Below are 24,069 nucleotides of genomic sequence, written 5' to 3' on the forward strand. Positions count from 1 at the left end.
TGGAAAGACTTAGATTAGTAAAATTTATATCCCACCTTGTTCTAAAAAACCTAAAGCAACTTATAAAGTAGTGTACAATTCATGAAAAGATTATGAAAGAGAAGTAGAGATAGGAAGATGAGTTTTAAAATTTTGGAAAGCATCAAAACCCAAAACCAACCCAAGAATAAAGCTAGTTACTAGTATATAACATGCACCTTGAAAATCCTAGACATCTCAGCAAGTGGGCCACAGATGTGGCTTTAAGCATTTCCTTGATTAAAGTAGAGTAGGTGATGGTACCACACATTGAAACAAATGAAAAAACAACAGTTCTTTAGGAGAAGAACAACACATTCTAATACTATGACTGGAAAAACATTTGTTTTAGGAATCCTCCAAAAATGAGATGCCCTGTGGATGTGCTGTAGGACTACATTGCAAGCCAAACACCCCTTAGATGAGTCTTGGAGAGCTGTCACCTTAAATCCCATGACTGAGACTTTCTGAGTTCATATGCCTTCTCCAGGAGGTAGTTAGGGGCAAGAATGCCCATGGTAAGTCAGTCCCTGGAGCTGAATTCAGCAAAGACATGGAATGTGGTAAAGGTGTGGCAATTAATCTTGCATGTGTGTGTCTCCTGAGATAAAGAACTTAATGTGATTCACAGGCTAGCTGGAAGCAAGGCATAAGGGAGATAAGAAAACTTGACATCAGCATCTTGCATAGAAATGTGTGTTTGTAAACATGATCGGAGCAATCTCATCTTAGGCCATTTGGCTCCATGGCTCCTATTATCCCTGCAGGTTTGACCATAGGTGTGCTGTGACGTGAGTGAGGAAAGACCATGGAGAGGATGGAAACATTCTGTCATGTTAGAATAGAATGAATAAGTCTGGAAATAAAACGGCTTTGCCTATTTAGTGGAAACCATCTAGATAGCCTTTTTTTTAAAAAGAAGTACTGTTCAGTCAATTGGGCTATTTGTGAATGAGATAGACAAACGGAACAGTTAAGCTGTGATTCTATGTCTTTCTCTCAATACATCTCAATGTCTTTCTCTAATTTTAGCAAAAAATAAAATGGGTTAGAAATTGTGAAGGAAATTTAGTTAGTCATTATAAGGCTAGAAGTTAGGCCAAAAGACTCCTAGTACAAAACAGAGGCATGGGTAGTTTTTTGGGGGGGTACCTACCAAACTCACATCTTCTGTGAGAATTCCCCTGCCACACACATGTGTGTGCACACCCATGCGTGCACATGCATGTGCATACACGCGTGCACACACACACACACACACACACGTCCCTGCAGCCATGACTTACCCTTCCTCCTCACTTTAGCTATGTGGAGTAGGGGCGGGCACCTGACCAAAGGGAGCAGATCCATAGGCTGCACTTCACCATTCTGATTTCTCTCTCTCTGTGTCTTCCTCTGCTCTTGCTTTCTGCTTAATATGTTTCAAGTGGGTTTTTGTTTCTCATGTGAAATGAACCCTGACCAAGTTATTAAGTAAAATAGAAGCTTTTCTGTCCTTTAGAGAGTTAAATGATATAACAAATGTATTTCACATTTGTATATGTTTATGTATTTTAAAAAGGAAATAACAAGCATATTTTGTGGGTGGGGCAGCTATGAAGTTTGTTGAAAAGTTAAAAAAAAAAAGCTGAAGCAGAGAGTTTCCAGTTTAGTGCGAAAGTATGTGGTGAGATACTATTTCACGGTTCCACATGCTGTGCTTTCCTGCCCTTTGTGCTCCATCCACTTCTTCCCTGGTAACCAGGGACCTCTGCCCAGTCCAGGCAGCTACACATACACTTTGGGGAGAAGGGGTGACTAGGCTGAACTTAAAAAGTGACGTTAAATTCAACAGTCACTAGTTTAGATGTAAATCAGAGTCAGATACACTCTTAGAGAACAAATCGCTTTTGTCTCCAAACTAGCAAGAAAATTCCTAGGGGTAGGGCTGGGTAGGAGGGGCAGAGAGGTACTCCTGGATGAAGCCTAGAATCTCTGCTGGAGCAAGTCCTGATTTTTTTCAGCCCTAGAGCACATCGGAGAAACTGAATCAGTGTCCAGGTGTCCTCACTGCCATCTTGTGAAGTCCAAGCTGACAGCAGGAAGTGGGTTGCTGGTCAACCAACCTGCAGGAGGGATACTTCTTTGAGTTCCAAGACTTTTTTTAAAATTAAAGTACAACTGACATACAATATTGTATTAGTTTCAGGTGTATGAAACAGTGACTTGACATGTATATACCTTACAATGTGATCAGCACAGTGAGTCTAGTCACCATCTGTCACCACACAAAGTTATTAAGATATTATTGTAGCTCAGTGGATTGAGCGTGGGCTGCGAACCAAAGTGTCGCAGGTTCGATTCCCAGTCAGGGTACATGCCTGGGTTGCAGGCCATGACCCCCAGCAACCACACATTGATGTTTCTCTCTCTCTCTCTCTCTTTCTCCCTCCCTTCCCTCTCTAAAAGTAAATAAATAAAATAAAAAAAGACATTATTAACTACATTCCCTGTGCTGCCCCAGGACTTGCTCAGGCCTCCTCTAACCCGGAACTGTGGAAAGTCCCCTCAGGAGGGAGGCCGTGAGGAAAGTAGGGTATGGAAAGGAGAATGGTTTCTTGACCAAGCACCTCTCAGGCGACACCTCCAAACTCTGACAGTGACGGAAGCCTCCCTACTAGCTCTTTCAGACACATTGCAAAACTTTACTTGTCATTATTTAATTAAGTACATAGTTCTTATAGCATTTTGTGGAAATTGAGACTCTAATTGTTGATTTTTTGGGTAATTTATGTAGTAAAGGAACCTCATCTGATTAGTTTGTTCTTTTTTACTGGGAAACTTAAACACTCTGCTTTTAATAATAAACTGAACTTTAAAAAGAAAAAAACAAAGGGAATATCTTGAAAAAAAGTCTTCTTCACTCCTAATCAAAGATCAAGTAGAAAAAAATCTTTTACTCTCTTTTCCCATTTCCTCTCCAAAATCTTTTGTGCCTTACATACAGCTAGATCCATTGCAGATCAGATGCAAGATAAAATCTTTTTGAATGAATGAAGAAGGGCTTATTCATTGCTACTTGGAAGGAACCGTGAAGGATAAGCAAAGGTGTTTATTTACTCTTTAGAGATTTTGCAGAAAATTCTCTCTCTGGTCTTCATTTCAGCAGGTGATGGGCCACGTGACCAGAAGGCCATAGCTTCAAGGACAGTGGTGCAGACAGCAGCTCAGTGTTGGTGGTGGAGGGTACACTGGCCTTGGGCTACACCCTGAGAGACCTAGAGGAGTGTCTCACTGGCAGGAAACAGGGGAGCTATCCCGGAGAAGAGGACCTATTGGCTAGGCTATAGCAGGCTAAGATTCAGTGACAAATAACCATCCAAACTTAGTGGTTTTACAGAAAGTTGCTTTGTCACTCATGTCACACTCCAGTGCAGGTCATAAAGCCTGTTTCTGTTTTGTAGCCTTGCCCTTGGGATCCCACAGCCTCCCTGGCTGCAATACCAGGGGGAGACAAAACTGAAGGGTGGCATGGGGTATTCTTTAGGGCCACACTTGAAAGTAGCATGAGTCACTTCAGCCTACATCCCACCAGTCTGGACTCACCCACACTGACCCATCTGCAAAGGAGGATGAGAAATGTAGTTTAGCTGTGTACCTAAGGAGAATGAGATAGGGAACACACAGTACTGTCTACCACATACAATCAGTGAGGAAAGGGTGACAGCAAAGGAGTGTGAAGGGAGCATCGATATGGCAGCAAATGAGAGGGAATACACCAGCTTCTATTGGGGTCTCTGGCCTGGGATGTCCTTACCTAAGCTGGGACACATTCTTTATTGTACTTGGTTAAATGGAAGGATAGCAATTGAAGTGCAAATTTGTGAGCTGGGGCATCTGGAATGCATACCTCTGAGTCAGACACGTACACTTTCTTGCCCAGTTTAAGGACATGGCAAATAGGAGATGAGGAAACCCCAGGACAGGTGAGCAGCTCCCGTGCACTGAGATCACACGTTTCTGGGAGGGCATGGGTTTGAATTGCTTGAGGTTCCCAGACCACCCATTCCATGTGCCCCTTACCAACCAGACTGGAGGAGCAGGGAACAGAGGCTTTCTCTCTTGCCCGAGTCTCTTGTCCCTCCAGAATTAGAGCCATGACCCACAGTGGCAGTACTGGACTTTGGCCTAGTAAGGGGACAATTGCCTTGCTGCTCGTTCTGTCCACTCTCAGAGTGGGTCAAAATCCTTCAGACCAGGTTTCCAGCAAAGCAACACAATCCTTTAAGACACTTGCCTTTAATTATCAGGTGGCTCACACAGCACCATACCTGTTCTTCCCTCCCACCCCACCCTCAGGTCTGACACTGTGTGATACTGTCTGATACTGTCCTTTAGGCCCTGCAAGGGACATTCTCTGGAGGTTTCCGACTTGAGTCATCCAGTCTGCCTCAGGCTTCTCTGGACTTTAGAAACAGTTCAATGATCTCTGTGTTGTGACACTGCAGGTATGTCCAGTTACACAAGTGGGTGGGGGCAGCGGGATCACAAATTCTATAAATCTAAGTTTATTGAGTTTACATTAGCATTTTGATGAAAAAGAAGGCTTTTCCCTGAAGGGGAATTTCATCCCAGAATCCGGGACCCCAGACCTGCCTAGTCTTTCTTTCTGCCCATCAGCCTGGCTCTGCCCCTTATCATTTGGAGGAGGGGGCTTATCTGCCCTGAGTCATGATTAACTGCCAGAGCGATCCAACGCTGAGTGCCTCAATAGCACAAACTCCAAATATCTGAGGAGAGGCCATCAGGGTCAGCAGGCAGTTAGGAAACCAGGGCAGGTGGCCTGGGACTGGTCTTGGAGCAGCATTTTTATAAAACCACACTATTTTTACCTACACTGGATCTTACTGGAAAGGGAGAAATTGAGGACAATTGAGAGAGGGGGTAATTCTTTTGCTGTCCATACCACCTCCAGTCACCCCCTTGGTTTTTGTTTAGGTGTTGATAGGTAAATGGTTGGGACCAATAACCCTTCTATCAGCAGGCTGGGAGCTGGTGCACCCTAACGTGGCCAGTGTGAACCACTCCTCCCTCCACCCACTGCGGCTCCCCCTGAAACTGTGCAAAGGGAGGAAAAAGGATGTGCCCTAGGGTTGCATAATGTGTGAGCCCAGCCAAACTCATCCACATCCCTCATTGAAAGCTTATAAACTGACTTGAGGCTGTTTTGGAGAAGTAGATGGGACCACCAGAGTGAAAGACCTTTGTCACCTGTAAAGTGCCCTCCTTTCTCTCATTGTAGCCTGTCCTGTCTGCACAGTTTAGTTTAGGAGCTTCCTCCGAGTCCAGTGACCTTGTCTTGCCAAGTTCACTGTAGTGTCCACACAAGAGGACTTCAGCTGGCTTTCATAGCTTCTCGCCATTCTTTCCCACCACATAGTAAGCGCTGGTATTCTTGATGCTGAGGGTGTCTGCCAACCACCTGAAATGAGCTCCCAAATGTGGCCTTAGTGTTTGTGGCCCCGGAGCCAGCAGGGGGACCTGCGTTCCTGTGAGGATGTGGGAATGCTGAATGCCACCTGGGTGGGAGCCGTACAGCACAGTGAATGTACTTCCCCAGCCTTTGATGCCGGCCAGATCCCTCTTCTAAGGGCTACCCGTAGGCCACCAATGACCACACAATTCATCTGAGAAAAGACAGGGAGGCAGCTTACATGCACTTCTCTGAGAGCCAGATTGTATCTCGTTTTATTTTTGTCTGCAGCACACTTTGTAGAAACCAGCTGCCCAATCTCTACTTCCCACCGAAGGAACATTGTTAGTCTGCCTGTTAGGGTCTCATTGGATTTTCAGCTGCTGCTCCAAGTTTTCCCTTTTTACAGAAAACAAACAGAGACTTGTTTTCTAAAGAATAAATTTTGGTGTTAGAAGTTTTTAAGCTCTGAGGGAGAGAGAGAGAGAGAGAGAGAGAGAGAGAGAGGTGTCAAATGCAATTATGGGGAATTTGGCCTTAGGGATCTCAGGCCAGTTACCCACAGGGTGGTATCCTTACATTCCTGCCCACTCCTAGCTTACCAGCTCTATGTATTTAACCATTTTGCCTGAAGACTTCTTTTAGGCTCTAGCTCCGTAGTGAACCGAACGTCCCCTTATCACTAGACTGACTTGTGGTCTTCTAGAAATTCTCCAAGTGTGTTTCCTGAATGATGGAAGAGGGACTAGCATCTGGAAATTGAGGATATGGTGTCAAGTCAGCCTGTGGGCTGATCACCACCAGTGCAAGTTATTTCCCAGGCATGCAAACAGTCTTCATTTCTTGTCAAGTTTTCCAAAGGGAAAAAAGTTTTTTTTTTAAACAAGCACTTTCAAAATTCTGGAGTGAGCAGTGAGTATTGAGCAACAATGGTGAGGGGGCTGGTGATGTGTTCTGTCATTCTCCGCTTCTTTCTGTGTGCTTTTTTGAGGCCAGGAGGTTGAGGAGAGAGGGAGAGTTGGTTTCAGGCTCAGTTGGTCAGCCACAGATCAATTTCATGGCTAAATCGAGGGGCGGGGAATTGACCTGGGTCATGCTTTGCCACCGCTAGACCAGAAACCAAGAGGACAAAGCATTACCATCATAATCCCAGAGTATAATATAATTTTCATAATTGGGAATTAGTGCTCAAGATGCTGAAGTAGGAAGCAGCAGCCCCAATGTGTCATTTTGTATCAAGTTCACTAGGAAAACTCATTTTTCATGATTCTTCAGTGGGCCTCACAGTTCTTTCCCTTGTATGCACTGTGTGAATGCAGTGGGGTCATAGGCACAGGAGAGAAAATACCCTTAGCTTTGTTTTTCTTATTTTTACTTTTAGAGGTTTGTAAATTATAATCAACAGGCATAGATAGTAAGACTGTGCTTTAAATAAACTTTTTTTAAAAAAGCTCGTTTAATGCACTATCATTTAAAAAAAGTTATTGTAGCTTTCTTTTCTGGTGTCTGTAGCAACAAATGTGTGGGTAGATCAGAAATAGTATTTGTTCGTATTAAAATATATTCCCCGTGCCTTCTGATTCCTCCAGGATGGAAAGGCATTGTGCATGTTGCTGTGTGTATGGAGCAAGAATCTGTCCATTCCAGTCGACTGCCTTGACAACCCCGGGTGAAGTCATTTCCCACCAGGAAGCACAGCCTTCGAAAGCCTTCCTTCTGCTCCCTTTACTTTCCAGCCTGTGTCCTTAGTGCATAGTGTGTAAACATGATCACCGAGGGTTTGGATGCTTTAATTAGGGCATTTAAAAGGTGGACAAAATGAACCATATCCAAGTGACCAAAGCAAGTCCACTCACTGCCTTGGAAAACTGCAGAAACGTCTGCTTTTCAGTACATTAGATCTGCAGCTACATTCGTCGTCTCTGTGTCTTTTGATTTTACAAAAGGGAACTGAAATCCAGCAAGTCGTATGAGGAGCCCGTTCAAAAAATGAACAAAAAAGCAAATGAACACGACCCAGAATGAGGTGGTGTATTTTTCAGTTTGTGTTCTGTAGGCATAAGTCCCTTCTTTATAATTTGCAATTTTTTCTGAGAGGTGGTGAATCTTCACTTCAGAGGCAAACAGAATCATGACAAGACAGCCACAGGAGCCTGCAACGGAAGAAACAAACGACACGTTGGGACACATACTTCCTGACTGTAAGGAACAGGGAAGGGGGCGGGTGTGCAAACAAAAGAGAGCCTTTCGCCATTACCCTCATTCACATTTTTCTGCCAAAGTATGTCATTACAAATTAGCAGTCACAAGCCCGATTCCCCACTTAATGGGGGGTGGTACCTGGGTGATGGCTCTGAGTGAGATGACCCCTGGGGGTCCCTGATCTTACAAAGGCCAGAGACGTTTCTCTACATGATGAGGAGGCTGAGTTGCTGGGCACCTTAAAAGCACAATGGTGACATCAGGCTACAAAGCAGCCACTGCTATGATGTAGCTTCAAGAGAGCAACATTTCTCTGAACAAAATACTTCATGAACAAAATTTCTCAAAATACTTCAGAGGTCATGAAGGATGAATGCCAGCCACACAGCCACCCATGGAAGGTGCTAGGGCTTCCTTCAGAGGGTCATATGACTCCTCCAGCTCCCATCTGGCTACAGCTGCCCAGAGGAGTCCCTCAGCCAAAGGAGCCATGGGTAAGATGTTGAGGCAGAGAGTATCTGTTCTCCTTGCTTATAACGGAGCTTAGGGTTTCTACCTGGGCATGGAGCCTTGAGTAAAGACTACATTGTTTGGCTGGGAGTGGCTGGGATGTAAAGGCAGCAAAGTCTCCTTGAGGTTGCATGTTTTAGGGCCTTCCTCCTTCCTGTAACTGATTAGGGAAGCACTGGCTGGAGCCCCAGCGCCCATTTTGGACCAGGTGGTCTCAGAACTGGAAGCCTTACACTGTGGCCAATCAGGACAGGAGGAATCTGGGTCCCAGAGGCCTGGGGCCACTAGATTAACCCTGGACTTCTGCCTCTAGGTTTTTATGTGAGAGAAAAATAAACATTTGTTTTGTTGAATACACTGTTTTCATTTTTCTCTCACCTATCACTCACTGGTAGCCTAATCTAATCCTGACTGGTGCACCTGCCACCTGGGTGAGACCTTGGCAGGATGGGGCATCTGTACCCACTGGTGCCTGTATACTCTGATAGGATCTCTCCTCCTGAAGATGGAGCACGGGGGACCCCCAGGTGGGTGGGTGGCAAGGCGGCAGAAGCAGATGGCTGGGGTGGGGAAGGGAGGGGAGGGGGCGGGGGCGGGGTCAGGAGCACAGGGGAATGTGTATTCCAGGCCATCACAAGAGGGTGCCAGTTAGTAGGAGACTTGCTGGATCATTTTCTGACTTAGATCAAACCAATTTGTGTTCATAACCTGTGAAGTTAAGCAGTTTAAATCACCAAATCTCAATTTCCTTATCTATAAAATGCCTATAGCAGAGACAATACATGATTAGCATTTGGTATTAGAATTGACATGCATAAATGCTTACCAGTTGGCAGCTATTCTTTTGGTTTTTATGTATTACTTTCATCTCAAAAGTTTTTGCCATAATTCCTTACCCCACCACACACCGAAAAAATCCAGACTACATCAGGTAGGCAACGCAAAAGGATGTATCGGTGCCTTGGGCCTCCAAATACTCCCCCATTGCATTTGTGGCTACGTGGGAAGGGTAAGTGCTTTTGTTTCTTTAATTATAGTTCATTCAAATACACAGTGGCTTAAGTTCCTATTGATTTATTCACTCATTCATTTATTCAGCTAGATTTATGACATGCCAAGCATGGGAACAGTGATGGAGAATTAAACATTAAAGAAAATGCATATGGTTTCTGCTCTAACCGAGTGTAAAATCAGGCGGGGAACACAGATAAAACAATGGTTAAACCAGCAGCAGTGAGTGTAAGGGTCCGGGAGCTACAGGCTAGGGCTCTCACTGAGAGGGTGGGCAACATCACAGAAGGTTCCTCAGACGTAGCCATAGGAAAAGTTTGCCAAGCAAAGGGAAGTGGGAGAGTGTGGAGGGAAGGCATTCCAGATGTGGGAAATGCAACGCAAGCGACACCCCCGCTGACCTATTCCCTTTCCAGAAGCCAGGTTTGGGTTGGGGTGGAGGAACAGCCTGGATCATGCGGGGTGGGGGATGGGGGTGAGCAGGAAAGGGGAAATCACATTTCTTTATTAGAATTTCATCTAAGATTGGCCCCATCAGCTTGATCATGCTTGTAATACTCACCTCCCCCCCAAATAATCAAATGATACAATTTTCTTGAAATTTCACTTCTCACTAGCCTCAGAGTGGAAGTTGAGAATATTCCTTTGTAAGATTTGTCAGTCTATTTTTGTATTCTGAGCTTAACACCAAAGCTTTCTGCTAGCAAAACTGTATTATTCCTTTATTGTTAGATCCAACAAAAAGGCTGCAATGCTGTTTTCTCTTTATCTTCTTATTTGAAAATGGTGGAGAAAATACCATTGCTTTTACCACAAGAGCCTTCTTTGTCTGAGATGGTAAATTTCAGACAGGAGAGAAACACTATTTCCTTAGTGCTTGAAAGGAAAATTCAAGCTTGGTTTCCTTTTCAAGTTGTTAAATATTTTAAAGGTACTACTTTGTTAAGGAGACAGCGTCCTAGTGAGACTGCATTTCAAATTCCTACAGTAAAAGTTGCTTGGGGTGTCTTAAACTCACAGCCTTTTGCCATAGCTAATACTTTAAGATCACAGACTCTCAAATCAGAACACATGGTCCAGTAGTTGAAAGGATGGTCCAAAATTCTGCTCTGGATTCTTGGCTTGGTCAATGTGGTCAACTTTGCCATTTCCCACACAGGTCATAGCCTGAGTCTCTGCCAGCACTGCTCAGAGATGTGAAGGGAAACAACTCAGTGTGAGTTCAGGATATTCTTGCTGTTCTCTGGCGATGGCTCCAAAAGAGACTTAAGACCAAGATAACTATTTATGACCGAAAAGTAGCTATGCAGTGCTTCCTTTGGTGGCCTGCCAGGAACATGGCCGGTGGTTTGTAAGGGATGTGAATGATGGTGAGAACAAGGCTTAGCACATTTCTAGTGTAGCTCTCAGGTTCCAGCAGGGGGCCTCCTGCTTAGGGTCCTCCACTCAAAGGGTCCTGCTTTCTGTCTCTCTCTCTCTTCTGGAGAGCACCCCTGCATGGAAAAAGGAATCCTTGAAGTCTATGGGACAGGCCCATCTAGAGTCCCCAACTCACATTCTAGATATACTGCAGGGACCAGAGAATTCCTGCCCCATACAGCCCGAGCGCTTTCCAGGGCTACATGGGCATCTTCCCCGGGTCAGTCCTCCGAAGGGCAGACTGTGTGCCTGGCACACAGCCTGATGCCTGAAGGTGTCCAAGGCACAGCTGTTTGGGGGCATGGTCAGAGGGCAGATATGCAGGGGAGTGTTCAGATGCATATGCTGGAGGCCCTTTATGATGTAAATGGAACCAGAGGTGGGAAGGAAAGAGGACAGGCAGGGGCCAGCCCTCCTCCCATCACCACGTTCAAGTGGAGAATTCCCAGGGCTCAAGAATTCTAAATTTGAATCTGGCCTTCCAGATCCTATGGAGAGATGTTTGTTAAGGCAAGAGGCTAGGACATGTCTCAGGGAATAGTTTATTAGCTTTTAACTTTTAAATGGTTAAACACAGGGCATGTGAGCTTTCATTCATACTTTTGCCCAAGGCCTTACAAATGTTAAGAGTAGGTCTACATGCTTCCCTCTTCCTTTTCTCAGTTTTCCATGTGCACTAAAAGCTCAAACTCAGCCAGGGCCATTGGCCAGATACCCTGCATATCGGTCCATCCGACCAGCACTGCCCCTGTGCACAGAGAGGTTAGAGCACACTCGACTTAGCAGAGCCTGAAGCCTCGCTCAAGCCAGAATTTGGAATGGAACCAGGCAGAGGACCCAGGTTTTGCTGCCCAGTGTTTAACTCAAAGACCAGCCATTTTTCCTTCATGTGTTAGATTTCCCCACCATCTGGCTGCTACTGTAGTATTTTTTCTTCTTTTTAATGACTTTGATTACTGAGTTAATTTCTGACTGAATAGGACTGCTGAGTTATAAGGCTGTCACACCATAAATTATCAGTCAATTACCACACGTTGGTAATGTGTTAGACACGGCACACTCATGACTCTCTCTCTGGCAGCTGTCTGAGAACTGGGCACCTTCCTCCTGCAGTCCTTATGAAATAGTGAACAAAGGTCACAGCCAACAAGACTGCTTCTTTACTGCCGGCTGGCCCCTGAGAGTGATAGTGCCTTTATGGATGGGAACATCCTGCCAGAATCTGGGGTAGTCCAGGGTCCCATGAATTTTGGTAGAAAAGTGTCCTCAGAGGTAAAAATCTATGGAACATTCTCTCATTATCACTGAGATTGTATTTTGGAAAATAATAAATTAGAATTTCAATTCCACTTAAAGTAATGGCCAACACTTCCTGAAAGCTAACACATCATCTTTAAACCCTCTCATAGATGACAAACGTTAGAAGTATTTATTTCCTCTCCCGAATGAAAAATTGCTAACCTCCTTCTTTAAGGAGTCTTGAGAGATAATAAGTGGGGGCGGGAAAGCCACACCGTTGCAGGTGTAAGTACTAATTTTCTGTGAAATTAGGTAACCTCACGAGAAAGCAGGTATTGAAGGTCAGATCACTAGCAATGATTGTTCCCCGAATAGAAGTGGTTCTAGCGTCCACTGCTTTTAGAGACCAGTGGCTCCCAACTAGAAAAGGGGCAGAGGTCAAGTAAAGCAAACTAATACCTACGAGTAGATTTGAAGGGCATAATGGATAGCAAGTTGGTCATATGTGTCCAAAGAGTAGGTATGGATGAAGGAGTAACACCAGTTGGGTTCAGTCTTTTCTCTTCCTCTTCTGTAATGGAAAGTTGAAGTTCAAGGCCACATCTAACTCAAGCTTCACAAGTGTCATATTAGTGAGAAGGATGATTTGTGCAAAGAAGAAATGGTCTAAAAACACAGTTTTTCTCAGTTGAATTGATTTCCAGAAAAGGAGAATGTGATTTGTTACCAGGGAATGCTCAGGGCTGCTCCTAAATGTTTACTGGGTGCTCACACACTGCTCTGGGCACTGAGGGCACAGCGCTTAACAAAGCAGAGGGAAATCCCTGTCTTCACGGCCTCTTGATGCTGGAGACAGTGGGGAGAGAGGCAATAACAAGATAGGTAAGTGTATTCTTTAATTTATTGGAGTGTGATATGCACTAAGGAGAATAAAATAAAGCAGGGAAGGGGGATGGCTTGGGGAGGCCCCAGAGAGAAGATGACATTTTAGAGCCCCTTGAAGGAAGCCAGTGAGTGAGAAGGTACAAATTTGAGCAGAAGAGCATTTTAGGCCGAGGGAACAGTGAGTGCAAAGGAACCAGGTGGTAACATCGGAGAGAGGAAGAAGGCCAGGCAGAGAGGGGTAGGATGTGAGCTGTGTGTGTGTGTGTGTGTGTGTGTGTGTGTGTGTGTTTCTGGGGCAGGCACATCAAGTGGTGCTTTGGAGGTTGTAGCAAGGACTTGGGCTTTGACTGTAAATGAAGAAGAGAAGACATACATTCACATTCTGAGCAGGGAAGGAGTCTCTCTGCAATTGTGATAGAACACGATTGAGCATCTCCTTGCACAAGGTCATGGCTGGGCCCTTTGCAGAGTGAGTTCAACAGGTCTTATATTGCACCTTCCACAGGAGTGACCTGGAGTGCAATCCTCTCACCACACTTCTGACCCTTCAGCTCTGCCTGCATATCAAAACAATTCCTTGCCCATTGCCATTGGGTGAGCTAACTTCTTTTTTCTTTCTGTGGTCTCCTTTCTAAAGTCTATGCTAATAAGCTGGTAGAGTATTTTGATTACTGACTTTTCCTACCCTAGTCCTTATCCTTCCTCAGGCTCCATGGCTTTGATGCTGGGACACCCTGTATGTCTTCCTCAGACTCTGAAAAACAACCCTTCCACAAGGATTGAAGTAAAACAAGATGTAATAGTTGCAGAATAATGTCTTAGACATATTACAGAGGACAGGACATTAGTGATACTAAAACTGATATAGATGTCAGCATTATTTTATTTTTGTCCAGTTCCTTATTTTCCAGTCTTCATGTTTCATATATGACTGTGCTTATTTATGTTTGCTGCCACGGCAGTAATTGCCATAATTAATTAGACCCATATTAGTAGCATCCCCCTTTTAGAAAAAGACACTCATTTTATTTGTTTACCTTGCTTCGTATAACTTATAACATGGTGCTCTATGTACAAGATAACATAATAAATGCAGTCTGTGATAAACCCACATTTTGGAGTTTTCATCACCTCCAAAAGGCTTGCTTAAGCCAACACATTTCATATAAGTCTCAGAAAGTATTTGCTGAACTACCGAGGATGTTCTACCATAGATTCATTGCGAGTCTTCCACCTAGACTGCTTTCTTTTACATGCAGATATGGGATTCAACCACCAAGTGGAAACTTCTAGAATGGAATATATAAAGGCGTATCCTCATATATCAATGCTCCAGTGTGAAACTATGGGTCCAGTTGCTTCTGTACTCAGTTCTCTCTCTCTCTCTCTTTGGCTTCCTCTCTTTGTTCATCTCCTTAATTTATATAGATCTCTCCCTTTCCCCTACTGTATGTATTCTGAACCTCAAGGGAAGTATTTTTTACCCTTCTCCCCCATTCTGCCTTCTCCTGTCACTCCCCACCCCCATTTACTCTCCCTTTGATTCTTTCACAAAGCTCACTTTGACAAATACTTTTGAAACATCCCCTCCTGCCACCTCTGGGACACTGTGGTCTGCTGTTTTTTTCCCTTCACCTCTGGACCCTCCTCTTCAGTGTCCTCTGCTGGCTCCTCCTCCTCCTTAACCTGAGACTAACTTGGTGTTCTCCCAGGATTGGTGCTGGGCCAATATTCTTCTAACTACATTCTCTCCCTAGATGATCTCATCTATTGTCATTGCTTTAAATAATATCTATACCCTGACAACTCCTAAATTTACATTTTTAATCTAAATCTCTTCTCTGAGCTCCAGACTCATATATCTGACCGTCTACTTGACATGTCCGCTTGAACACCTCACAGGATCTCAAAATTGACATGTTCACAATACAGCACCTGATTTCTAGTGCTGAGCTCCTCTCCGCACTTCTTCATTGCCCTGAACTCTAAGCCTGTTCCTGTCCTATTTTATGTATCCTGGTTAATGTCACCACTGTATACTAATTGCTTAAGCTACCTGCAAAATACCTTGGATCTACTTTAGAAATATTTTTAGAATCTATTCATCCTTCTCCATCTCCAATGCAATAGCCTAGTCTTTCCCCAGATGTTTCTTAGAAGGTAAGTCATGTGACATCTTCTTAAAGTCTTTCACAAGCTTCTCATTGCAGTTAGAAGCACTTCCAAAAGACTTACCATGGTTTTAGAGATCTGACCTTAACTAGTATCAAATGACCTCTCCAATCTAATTTCTTTTCCAGTGTCCCATCCCTGCCTACTCCCTGGCCACACTGGCCTACTTTCAGCTCCTAAGCAAGGCAACTGCTTTCCCTAGAGTTCCCCATGTCTTCTTCTCTCCCTGGGAAGTTCTCTGATAGTCCTCAGCTCCTCTGTGCCTTTAGAACTCAGCTATTTAGAATACCCTTCACTGACTGCCACGTCAAAGCCCTTCTTCTTTCCCCCTCCATTTTCTATCATAGCAGCCTGTTTATTATCCTGATGGTAATTATTGTGATCTTTAATTATTTGCATACACTTTGTTTGACTCTCCCACACATTGTAGTCTCAACAAAGGCAAGACTGTGTTCTTCGTTCACTGTGGTATTACAGTGCCTATTATAATGGCATTCAGTGAGCACTCATCTGGAGTTTGCAGAATGAATGAAATGTAAGCACCTGTACCAGTGGTTCCCAACACTCATCACACATTGGAATTACTAAGAGAGCTTAAAAAAATACCAATGCCCAGCTTCCACCTCTAAAGATTCCAATTAAAGTAGTGTGGCGTGGGACTTGGCATCAGTATTTTTGAAAGCTCTTCAGGTGACTCTGATGTACAGTCCAGGAACAGAATCATTGTCCAAAATGAACTGTGGGGGACCATTAAGATGTTACTAAAATCCTAACTAGCAGAATGATTTCTCAGACTCAGTTTATAATTGACAGGATAAGAGCAGAACTGACTTGCATGGGTTCCATGGAACAGTGGGAGAGGTCAGAAATGTTACACAAAGAAAGCTGAGGAATACCATGAGCCAAACTGGAGGCCATGAGAAGTGGAAGGCACTTCTGGTCTAGGAGGGTGATAGTGTGAGCAAGCTGTGGGGACTGAAACCATTGGGGGCCTGATATAAGGTGTTGCTCCCTTTCTTTTCTATGTCCAGGGCCTGGCATGCACCATGTGAGGACATGTGAGGAGGCACTCACATTGTTACTCTTGGCAGTGTGGAAGGTCCTGGCTAGACGGCAGGACCTCTCTCCCCTTCCCTTCTCCCTGCCTTCCTGCCTCAGGACGAGACAGCTGGAGAAATGGCCTGCAATGATATCAGCACTAGGAAAGGGAGAATCCACAGGGAAAGTGGGAGAAGGGAAAAGAGACCAAGGAGGAAGATGTTTTTCTCTGTTGACTGTGAGGGAGGCCACCTGGGCAGAAGAAGGAAAGGAGCTGCCCCCTGGGGGGTGTCTAATGAAATGACTCCCACTGGAACTAAAGGACCTCCTAATAGAGGCCCTAGCCTCTGAGTATGAAATTTATTGGTTCACATTTGGAGGGTTTGAGATAAAGGCTGTAAAATCCCCACCTTTCCACATCAGGACTTAGAGCTGGGGTCTCCATGAATATTACAGCTTTAGATAGACCTTCCCAAACCTCCAGGGGCTTCTGGGTACCATCTGGAGATTGAAGGGGAGTGAGGGAGTCCGTGATTCAAGTGACTGTTCTTCCCCAAACATCACAAACTGTGAGTCCATGTGACCCTCGAACGTGTTTGTAAAAGTTATTGAAAATTTTGGTATTTAAAAGTAAGAATTTGGGGTCTAAAAAAACCCCAAAACAAAACAGATGATCTAGAAACACTAGGCCTTTATCCTCTGCAAGACACAGATAGGAACGGGCTCCTTCTTTTCCTTTCTCTCGCTCTCTTCCTTCCCTCATCCACAAAACTTTATTGAACACCTGCTTTTGCAACTAGTCCAAAGGTAAGATATAGCATAAGCTCAGGGTCTGTGTGTTCCTACTATATTCTGTGCTCACATTTTCTTTGCATTAGATTTGGCCAAAGGCCAAGATAAGATCTGGGACTTGGATTAAATTCTGCATTCCCTGAGTCATCTGACTTTTCACATACTGTTAGTTTCGTTGTCCGTTAGAACTGTCAAATAATTTGTCTTCCAAATGAGCTGTTGCTCTGAATTTTATTCAGAAGCTAGCATGAGATGGCTATGCCATTTAATAAGCTGTTGTGTCTTGGCTTCAGACCAGCTCTTCTTTTCTCTGCTTTGTGATGCTGGGTCAAGACTCCCCAGACTCCAGCTCTGCCTCAGCGGCTGCTCCCCATGAGGCTCTGCTAATGGAGAGCGGGGGTGGGGGCAGGAGAGGAGTGTCTGCTCCTTCCTCTTCACTGCAGGAATAGCACCTCTCCTGGCACTCAGGTGAGGTTCCCCAAACCTCCCCACACTCCCACAGCCACCTTGTGGAGTCTTGTGACAGTGTGTTCTCTTCAATGGTCTGAGACCCAGTGCCCTGGGTCTTTCTTTAAGCTTCTGGATTCTGCAGACTCCAGACTCTCTCCTTGGTTCTCTGGGCCATAAGGACGGTAGCTGCTTTCTGAACTATGGTTTCTGAGTTACCTCAGTGTCTCTTTTTCATTTTTTTGTTGTTGTTTTCTAACACCTGTTTAATCAATTCCCATTTACCCTGGTTCTCATATTTGAGCTTGCATCAGAATCACCTGGAGGGCTTCTTCAAGCACAGACTGCCAGGCCCTGGCCTCAGAGTTTCTGGTTCACAAGGTCAGGGATTGGGCATGAGAATTTGCTTTTCTGTGAAGTTCACAGGGGTACAGATCTGCTGGTCTGGGGGCCCCACTTTAAGAACCACTCTAACTTTATATGCCCTGACTTAGTTGATTCAATGACCTTCACTAAAATAGCATACCACCCAGCTTGGTTTGGTATGTTCGGCGGAAGGAAGTAGTGCCAACGCCCACTTCTGACCTGGACCATGAGACTGAATCACTATCTAGGCCTGTCCATCCACACTGTGCATCTGCGCTCTGCTCCCCTGCCCTGATCGCACAGCCCTTGGCTTCCCTTGATGAGCTTCCCTGTAAGATCTTCCAGCCCCTCCCTCTCTGGCCCACGTCCCACCACCTCTAAGGGCCTGTTCTACTAATTCCAAACCATTTGATTTCCGACTTCTCTAACCTATACTAAATGACCAAGTCAACACCTTTTGGGCCTGCTTTTTCAAGTCCACAATACATACTGATCGTTTACTGTGTGCAGAACCTCATGCTGGATGCTTTTGCTAAAGACATAAAGATGAGAAGGAGTTAGACTCTGCCCTCATAGGGTTAATCATTGCTGCACAGTTTGAAAATGGTATTATTTGCTTGTAAAAGATCCGGGAAAAATACTAGTAGAACCCCCACTGGAGAGAGAACTACTTTGGTAGGCTGTATCATTTGATTATTAAGATAATGATGAGATAAGACCAGAAGAAGTGAGCTCAAGCAGTAATGGCCAGAGGCTCGAATGCCTGCTAACGACCAGGCTTTGTTTCATGGAGAGGGAGCTATGCAGTCTGTGGCTGGACTTGAATTATACGGAGGGAAGGGAGTGATGAAGAGAGAGAAGGGGCCTGGGGCCTGGTGACAGTCAAAGGACAACTTCAGAGGAGAATGAAACAAGGGGAATGGGGACTTTCCGTCCACTCTTTGCTGGCATGCAATATCTCTCTCACACCTCTCCAAGAAATTATTAATAAAGCTACTTGCTTCCTGGCAATATGACAAAGTATTGCTTTTTATACAACTTTGTAGTGGGATGAAATCAGAGACATATTTTATTTTCTAATTTTTTTCCTTCTTGTAAATATATCCTAAGCACCCTGTGGCCTTGACTAGCTTTTACATTCCTTTCATCATCCTGGTTTATGAGTAGCACGTGTTTATTGATGAATCAGTTTCTGGGTTCAGAACGTATCCTTGCCCAGCTGCACCCACCACTGGGCTGCACCAAGAGCCTAGAAGCCTGAATATGGCAACTCACACATGGGTGGAACACTGGTCCTTTGCTTTTGTTGATGATTTTGATTTATTTTTCTGATTATGTATAAATAAATGCACATTATTGAACACTTGTGAATATTAAAAAGTATGAGAGAAAATCAAAATCATCTATAATTGCACTACTCAGAGGTAACTACTGCCAACAGAATTGTCTCTGTCTCTATATATCTTTATCTATATATGTATTTATGTAATATATATGGAGGCTACATAGAGTATATGTGCAATATAATTTATATATGTTCTCTCTACAGATACAAATCAAATTAGTTCCATGTCTATAAAATTTTTATATTGCTTTTTTTCACTTAACTTTTGATACAAGTGTTTATCCTTTTCATCACCTCTTCTTCAAAAATATAATTTAATGTCACCATCATACTTATTTATACAGACACCATAGCATATTTATTGAAATCTCTACTGTTGGATAATTATATTTTTCTCTACTTTTTGCTATCATATATAATGCTACTGTGAACATTCATGTATATATCCCATAACTCTCTATTATTTGAGTACACCTGTATTTGACATTGAAAAACACATTTGCCTTCAGGGGTAGAATTTCATTCTTACCTGAAATGAAGCTCAGAAGGTACAACCCCAGTGGACCATGCAGAGACTCGAAAGGCTTGCCGAAAGCATTGTACATGAAGAAGGCTGTGCCCACCATGGTCAGGAGGACCAGAATCAGGGAGAAGAGGATGACGTTGACGTGGATGCTCACAGGGATTGCTTTGAGCAGATCTGGGAAAACTGAAGATGAAACAAAGATTAGAAGACATTTAATTAGCTGCTGTCCGCAAGAGGAATTTTAAAAATTAAATCCCTATATTTTTAACTTTAAAAATCACTAAAATCCTTCAGATGAGTACCTCCTCACTTACTACTTACAAGGGAATTATAATAAGATTCAAACATGAGATTATTTTATAGAACTCATTAGTAAAATGTAGCAAAGGAGAAATTTGAGGGATTTTTTTTTCCTGCTTTGGTTATATGCAATTACTTAAATAAACAAGTGCTGGCTTTATAAATAAAAACTGTACATCAATTTGATGACCAAAATTTTAATCACATTTCTCAGTCTTTTTTTTTTTTTACTCTATCTTACCTATAATGACATTTTCAGTTTGAGGATCTTTGGGTGGGTTTAAATAGCAGGAGGTTTTTATATATTCTTTGCTACAAAAAATTGTTTCTAGCCCATACCAACTTTAAAAAATAGGATATTTGCAGTCAACTTCAATATTCTGATGTAGCACAAGCTGTGGGAAAATAATTTCTGGTGACACAAGAAATATTTTCCATTTGGAAAACATGCCAAGTCTATTCCTAGATTTTGTGTTCAGGGTAAGTTTTTCTTGTTTGCAGAGGAAATAAAATGCTTTATAAATGTAGGGTTTCTCTTATCTGGTGATCTTTGAGCATGCTTAACATGAGCAAACCTGCCCAGCCAGTCTGGGGAAATTTATTTCAGTCCATTTTAGTTTCCTAAACATTTACCAAGTGTTTAATTTATTTACTGAGCACATACTATGGTCCAGGCATCCTTCTAGATGTTGGAAATAGAACCATCAAACAAGATAGATAAAGTCCCTGCTGTCTGTGGAGCTTATAACTTAATGTGAGTAGAGAGACAATTAACAAGTAAACCAACAAATGTGAAAACTTATTGCCAAAGATGGCTACCATAAATTCCTTTCTTTTACACACACGTAATTTCCCCTTTAAGAGGTAGAATTTATTCCTCAGTTCCTTGAACCTGGGCTGGCCTATGACTGTCTGACCACTAGAATATGGCAGCAGCGTACCCTGTGCCAGTTAACAGGCCTAGCCTACGAGAGGACCAGCAGCTCCCACATCTTTGCTTTTGGAGGCTTGAGCTGCCACTCAGGAGGGCTAGGCTACTGTGCTGGAGAGAGGGGCCACCTGGAGGGGCGCCAGGCATGGGAGGGAAGAGTGCTGGATGTCCAGCCCAGCAAAGTCTCCAGAGAACATCAACCTCAGCAGCTATTTAACTGCAGCCACATGAGAGAACTGTCCAGCTGAACTAATAAACCTTTGTTTTAAGCCCCTGAGCTTTGGGGGAATATTATGTGAGTGATAACAGTAAGAACTTTCTGATGGTGATGATGCTATGGAGAAATAAAGCAGGGTGATGGGGTTGGGAGTGATTGGATGAGTGATGGGGGTGGTCGGGAAAGTAACACCTGAGCTGATACCTGAATGTTGAAAGGAACTGGCTGTGTAAAGATCTGGGAGGAGCATTCCAGGGAAGAGGAGCGCAGCTGGGGCAGCAATGAGCAGTGAGCCCAGTGAATGGGGGAAGGTGGAAGTGAGATTGCTCTCTGAGCTCAGGTGGCCGTCCCCGCTAGATGCTGGTCTATTGGCCATGGAAGGGAGTCTGCTTTTAATTCTAAATTCATTTGGAAGCCACTGGAAGGTTTTCAGTAGGAGAGTGTGACCATCTCCTTGATAATGTAAAAATACCACTCTGGCTGCTGAGAAGTGAGCAAAAGGGGATGGGAGAGACCTGGGGGACAGCCAGACACACCAGCCAGGGACAGAGCTTGGCCTGAGGGAGTAGGATTTGAGGTGGTGAGAGGTTGTCAGATTTGGGATATATTTTGGAAATAGAAGACAGGACTTGCTAAAAGAGCAGAATCAAGGGTAACTAGAATTTTGACCTCAGCAACTGAATAAATGGCAATGCTATTACCCCAAGCAGAAATAGAAGGAGCAGGTGTGGGCATGGGAATGAGAAATGATGCAAGAGTTCTGTTTTAGATGTTTTAAGTTTGAGTTGCATTTAAAACCTTCAAATAGAGATGTCAAATAGGATTTATGTGTTGGAGCTGCAGGGAGAGGGCCGGGGTGTGCAACAGGGTGGGACTAGGGTATCAAACTCAAGGAGATGGTCACTGTCTGGGGCCAACCCTGTACCTGCAGAGACCGAGACAGAAGGTCTCCCTAAATTGTGTGTCCTAGCTGCCTCAATGGCCTCACCCTAGTCCTGGAGCCAGTACTTAAAGCTATGAGAAGGTTATCACCCATGGAGAAGCTGTATAGTTAGAGGAAAGAAAGGCTGGGAAGGAGCCCTGGGTCTCCTCCATGTTTTCCCACACAGAAGAAAGAAGTCAGCCAAGGAGATAAGAAAGAGAGCTTGTTAGGAGTAAATCCATGAGTGGGACAGAAGGGAGGCCAAGGGAAGAAAATGTTCCAGGAAAGGGGAAGGAGTCAGCTGTGTGGATGCGTGGCCAGTAGCCACAGTGTGCTGCTCTGGAAGGCATGTCAGAAAGGGACCAGGTGAGGGGGTTGCGCTGGTTCAGAATGAGCCCTTCACCACTGCTAGACGGAACTAACTCCCTGTGTCCATGCATAAAGTGTGCGGAGTGCTGTCAGACAGGGGCACCCACTTCATGAGCACGGACAAGAGTGTTAGTACCCAGGTGGGGTTCTCTCAGGGCCCCTGCTCAGCTGTCATGGGCGGGTCATTTGACTGCTGAGGTTTAGTTGCACTATTTTTTTTTACCTTCTCACAATAAGAGAAATAAGTGTACATTATAAATCTATGAGATACCATTTTTCACAAATCATATTTGCAAAGATCAACATTTTTAGCAATGTTCTAGTTAACTGGGGTACTGAGAAATGGGGGCCCTTGTGCATTTTTCTTGGGCAATACCTATAAAGCATTGACATGCACATATTTTTAAGCTAAACAATTTTATTTCCACAAGTTGATTTTATGGATATTTTGCACATTAATCCAAAAAAATATTGCAAACATATTCATTGTAGTGCTTTCTTCTTGGTAAAAACAAAAGATTGGAAATAGTGTGTATCAGTATGGCATCCATACAATGGAATATAAGTCAATGATTACAAACAATGAAATGAATCTTATAAGAAAAGGTATGGAATTCTCATCTAAATGTGATGTCAGATAAAAACAAACAAATAAATAGAAATGTGCATCATTCTATCATTTAGGGACAAGCCAAAGGGAAATGTATGTAATAACAAGTAATTATTTAAGTACTTTATTTATCTGATTTAATTCTCTCAGCAACCCTATAAGATAGATTGGTACTATTATTAGTCTCTACCTTTCCACTTCTCAGAGGAAAAAACTGTGGGTCAGAAGCAATATAACATGCCCAAGATTTATACTTAGTAAAGCAGCTTCTTCAAAGAACAATATACTTAGTAAGTGGCAGAGTAGAGATTTTAATTCATGACCTCACTCTTAACCACCAGGCTACACCAACCTCAGGGACAGACATGCTTGTGTAGATGGAGACTATTTCTAGGAAGTTATGTGTGAAGCTGGTAACCTTGCTTCTGGGGAGTGAAACTGAGCGATATTTCATTATGTACCTTTTAGCACTATTTGGGGAAAAAATTCTTTTTACTGCCTTGCAAGAATTATGTACTTAATGAATACATAATACTTTAAAAAATTAATTCAAGGAATCAATGAAGACAAAATATTCCTGTGATTCTGGATTAAAAGAATCTTAAGAGATGTATTAACCAAATGAAGCATATGGATGTTCTTTGTGACTTGATCAAACCAGGTCTGAGACATTTTTGAGACAACCAGGAGACATTGAACATGGACTGAATATTAGATGATATTATATAAGTATTATTGATTTTTGTTGCTTATGTTAATATATTGTGGCTGTGTTTTTCAAAGTCCTTATCAATTAAAGATGATATGAACAAATGGAGAGAAGAAAGAGAGAGAGAGTGGGAGAGAGAATAAGGAGAGTCCTCAGTTCTGTCTGGAGGAACACCAGAGGGGCTGTGTGGGTCAGAGCTCACACGTGCTGAGCTCCTGCCTTCAGTGACTGCAGTGGTCCCCGCTGCCCATGTGCTGGGCATGTGGTGGGAACCAGCCAGTCTTGTGCTACAATAGCCTGCCCTCTGGTACTTCCAACTGCTGACACAGCTCAATCAATCCAACCTGCTATTCTTGCACTCAATCAACTGTCAACTTGGTTTTTACTAGCAGTTACCAAAAAGCTGCTTCCTTTTATCTCCCTGCTTATAAAAGAGGTGGCAACCTCTTCATTTCCAATAGTGTAGCTAGCCTGTTTGAAAAGTTGAGGGCTGTTACCACATTAAAATAAATGCAGAAAGAACTTGCACTGATTTGCCTCCTCGGAGGAAAAGCCAGAAGCTACAATAAATTATGTGCAGCATTTTAAT

General features: G+C 43.6%; 1 protein-coding gene across 1 annotated transcript in view; it reads right to left on the reverse strand.

The window, feature by feature from the left end:
• Positions 1-6,340: 6,340 nt before the first annotated feature.
• The window catches only part of CLRN1 (clarin 1), a 41,170-nt gene continuing 23,441 nt past the window's right edge, over positions 6,341-24,069 (reverse strand). The window contains exons 2-3 of the mRNA XM_028505292.2: positions 19,426-19,605; positions 6,341-7,623 (exon numbers count right to left, since the gene is read on the reverse strand). Coding sequence (XP_028361093.1) covers positions 7,358-7,623; positions 19,426-19,605 — 446 coding nt within the window. The 3' untranslated portion in view covers positions 6,341-7,357. The remainder of the gene's footprint in view (positions 7,624-19,425; positions 19,606-24,069) is intronic.

The sequence above is a fragment of the Phyllostomus discolor genome, chromosome 2 (assembly GCF_004126475.2).
Source record: "Phyllostomus discolor isolate MPI-MPIP mPhyDis1 chromosome 2, mPhyDis1.pri.v3, whole genome shotgun sequence".
Lineage (NCBI taxonomy): Eukaryota > Metazoa > Chordata > Mammalia > Chiroptera > Phyllostomidae > Phyllostomus > Phyllostomus discolor.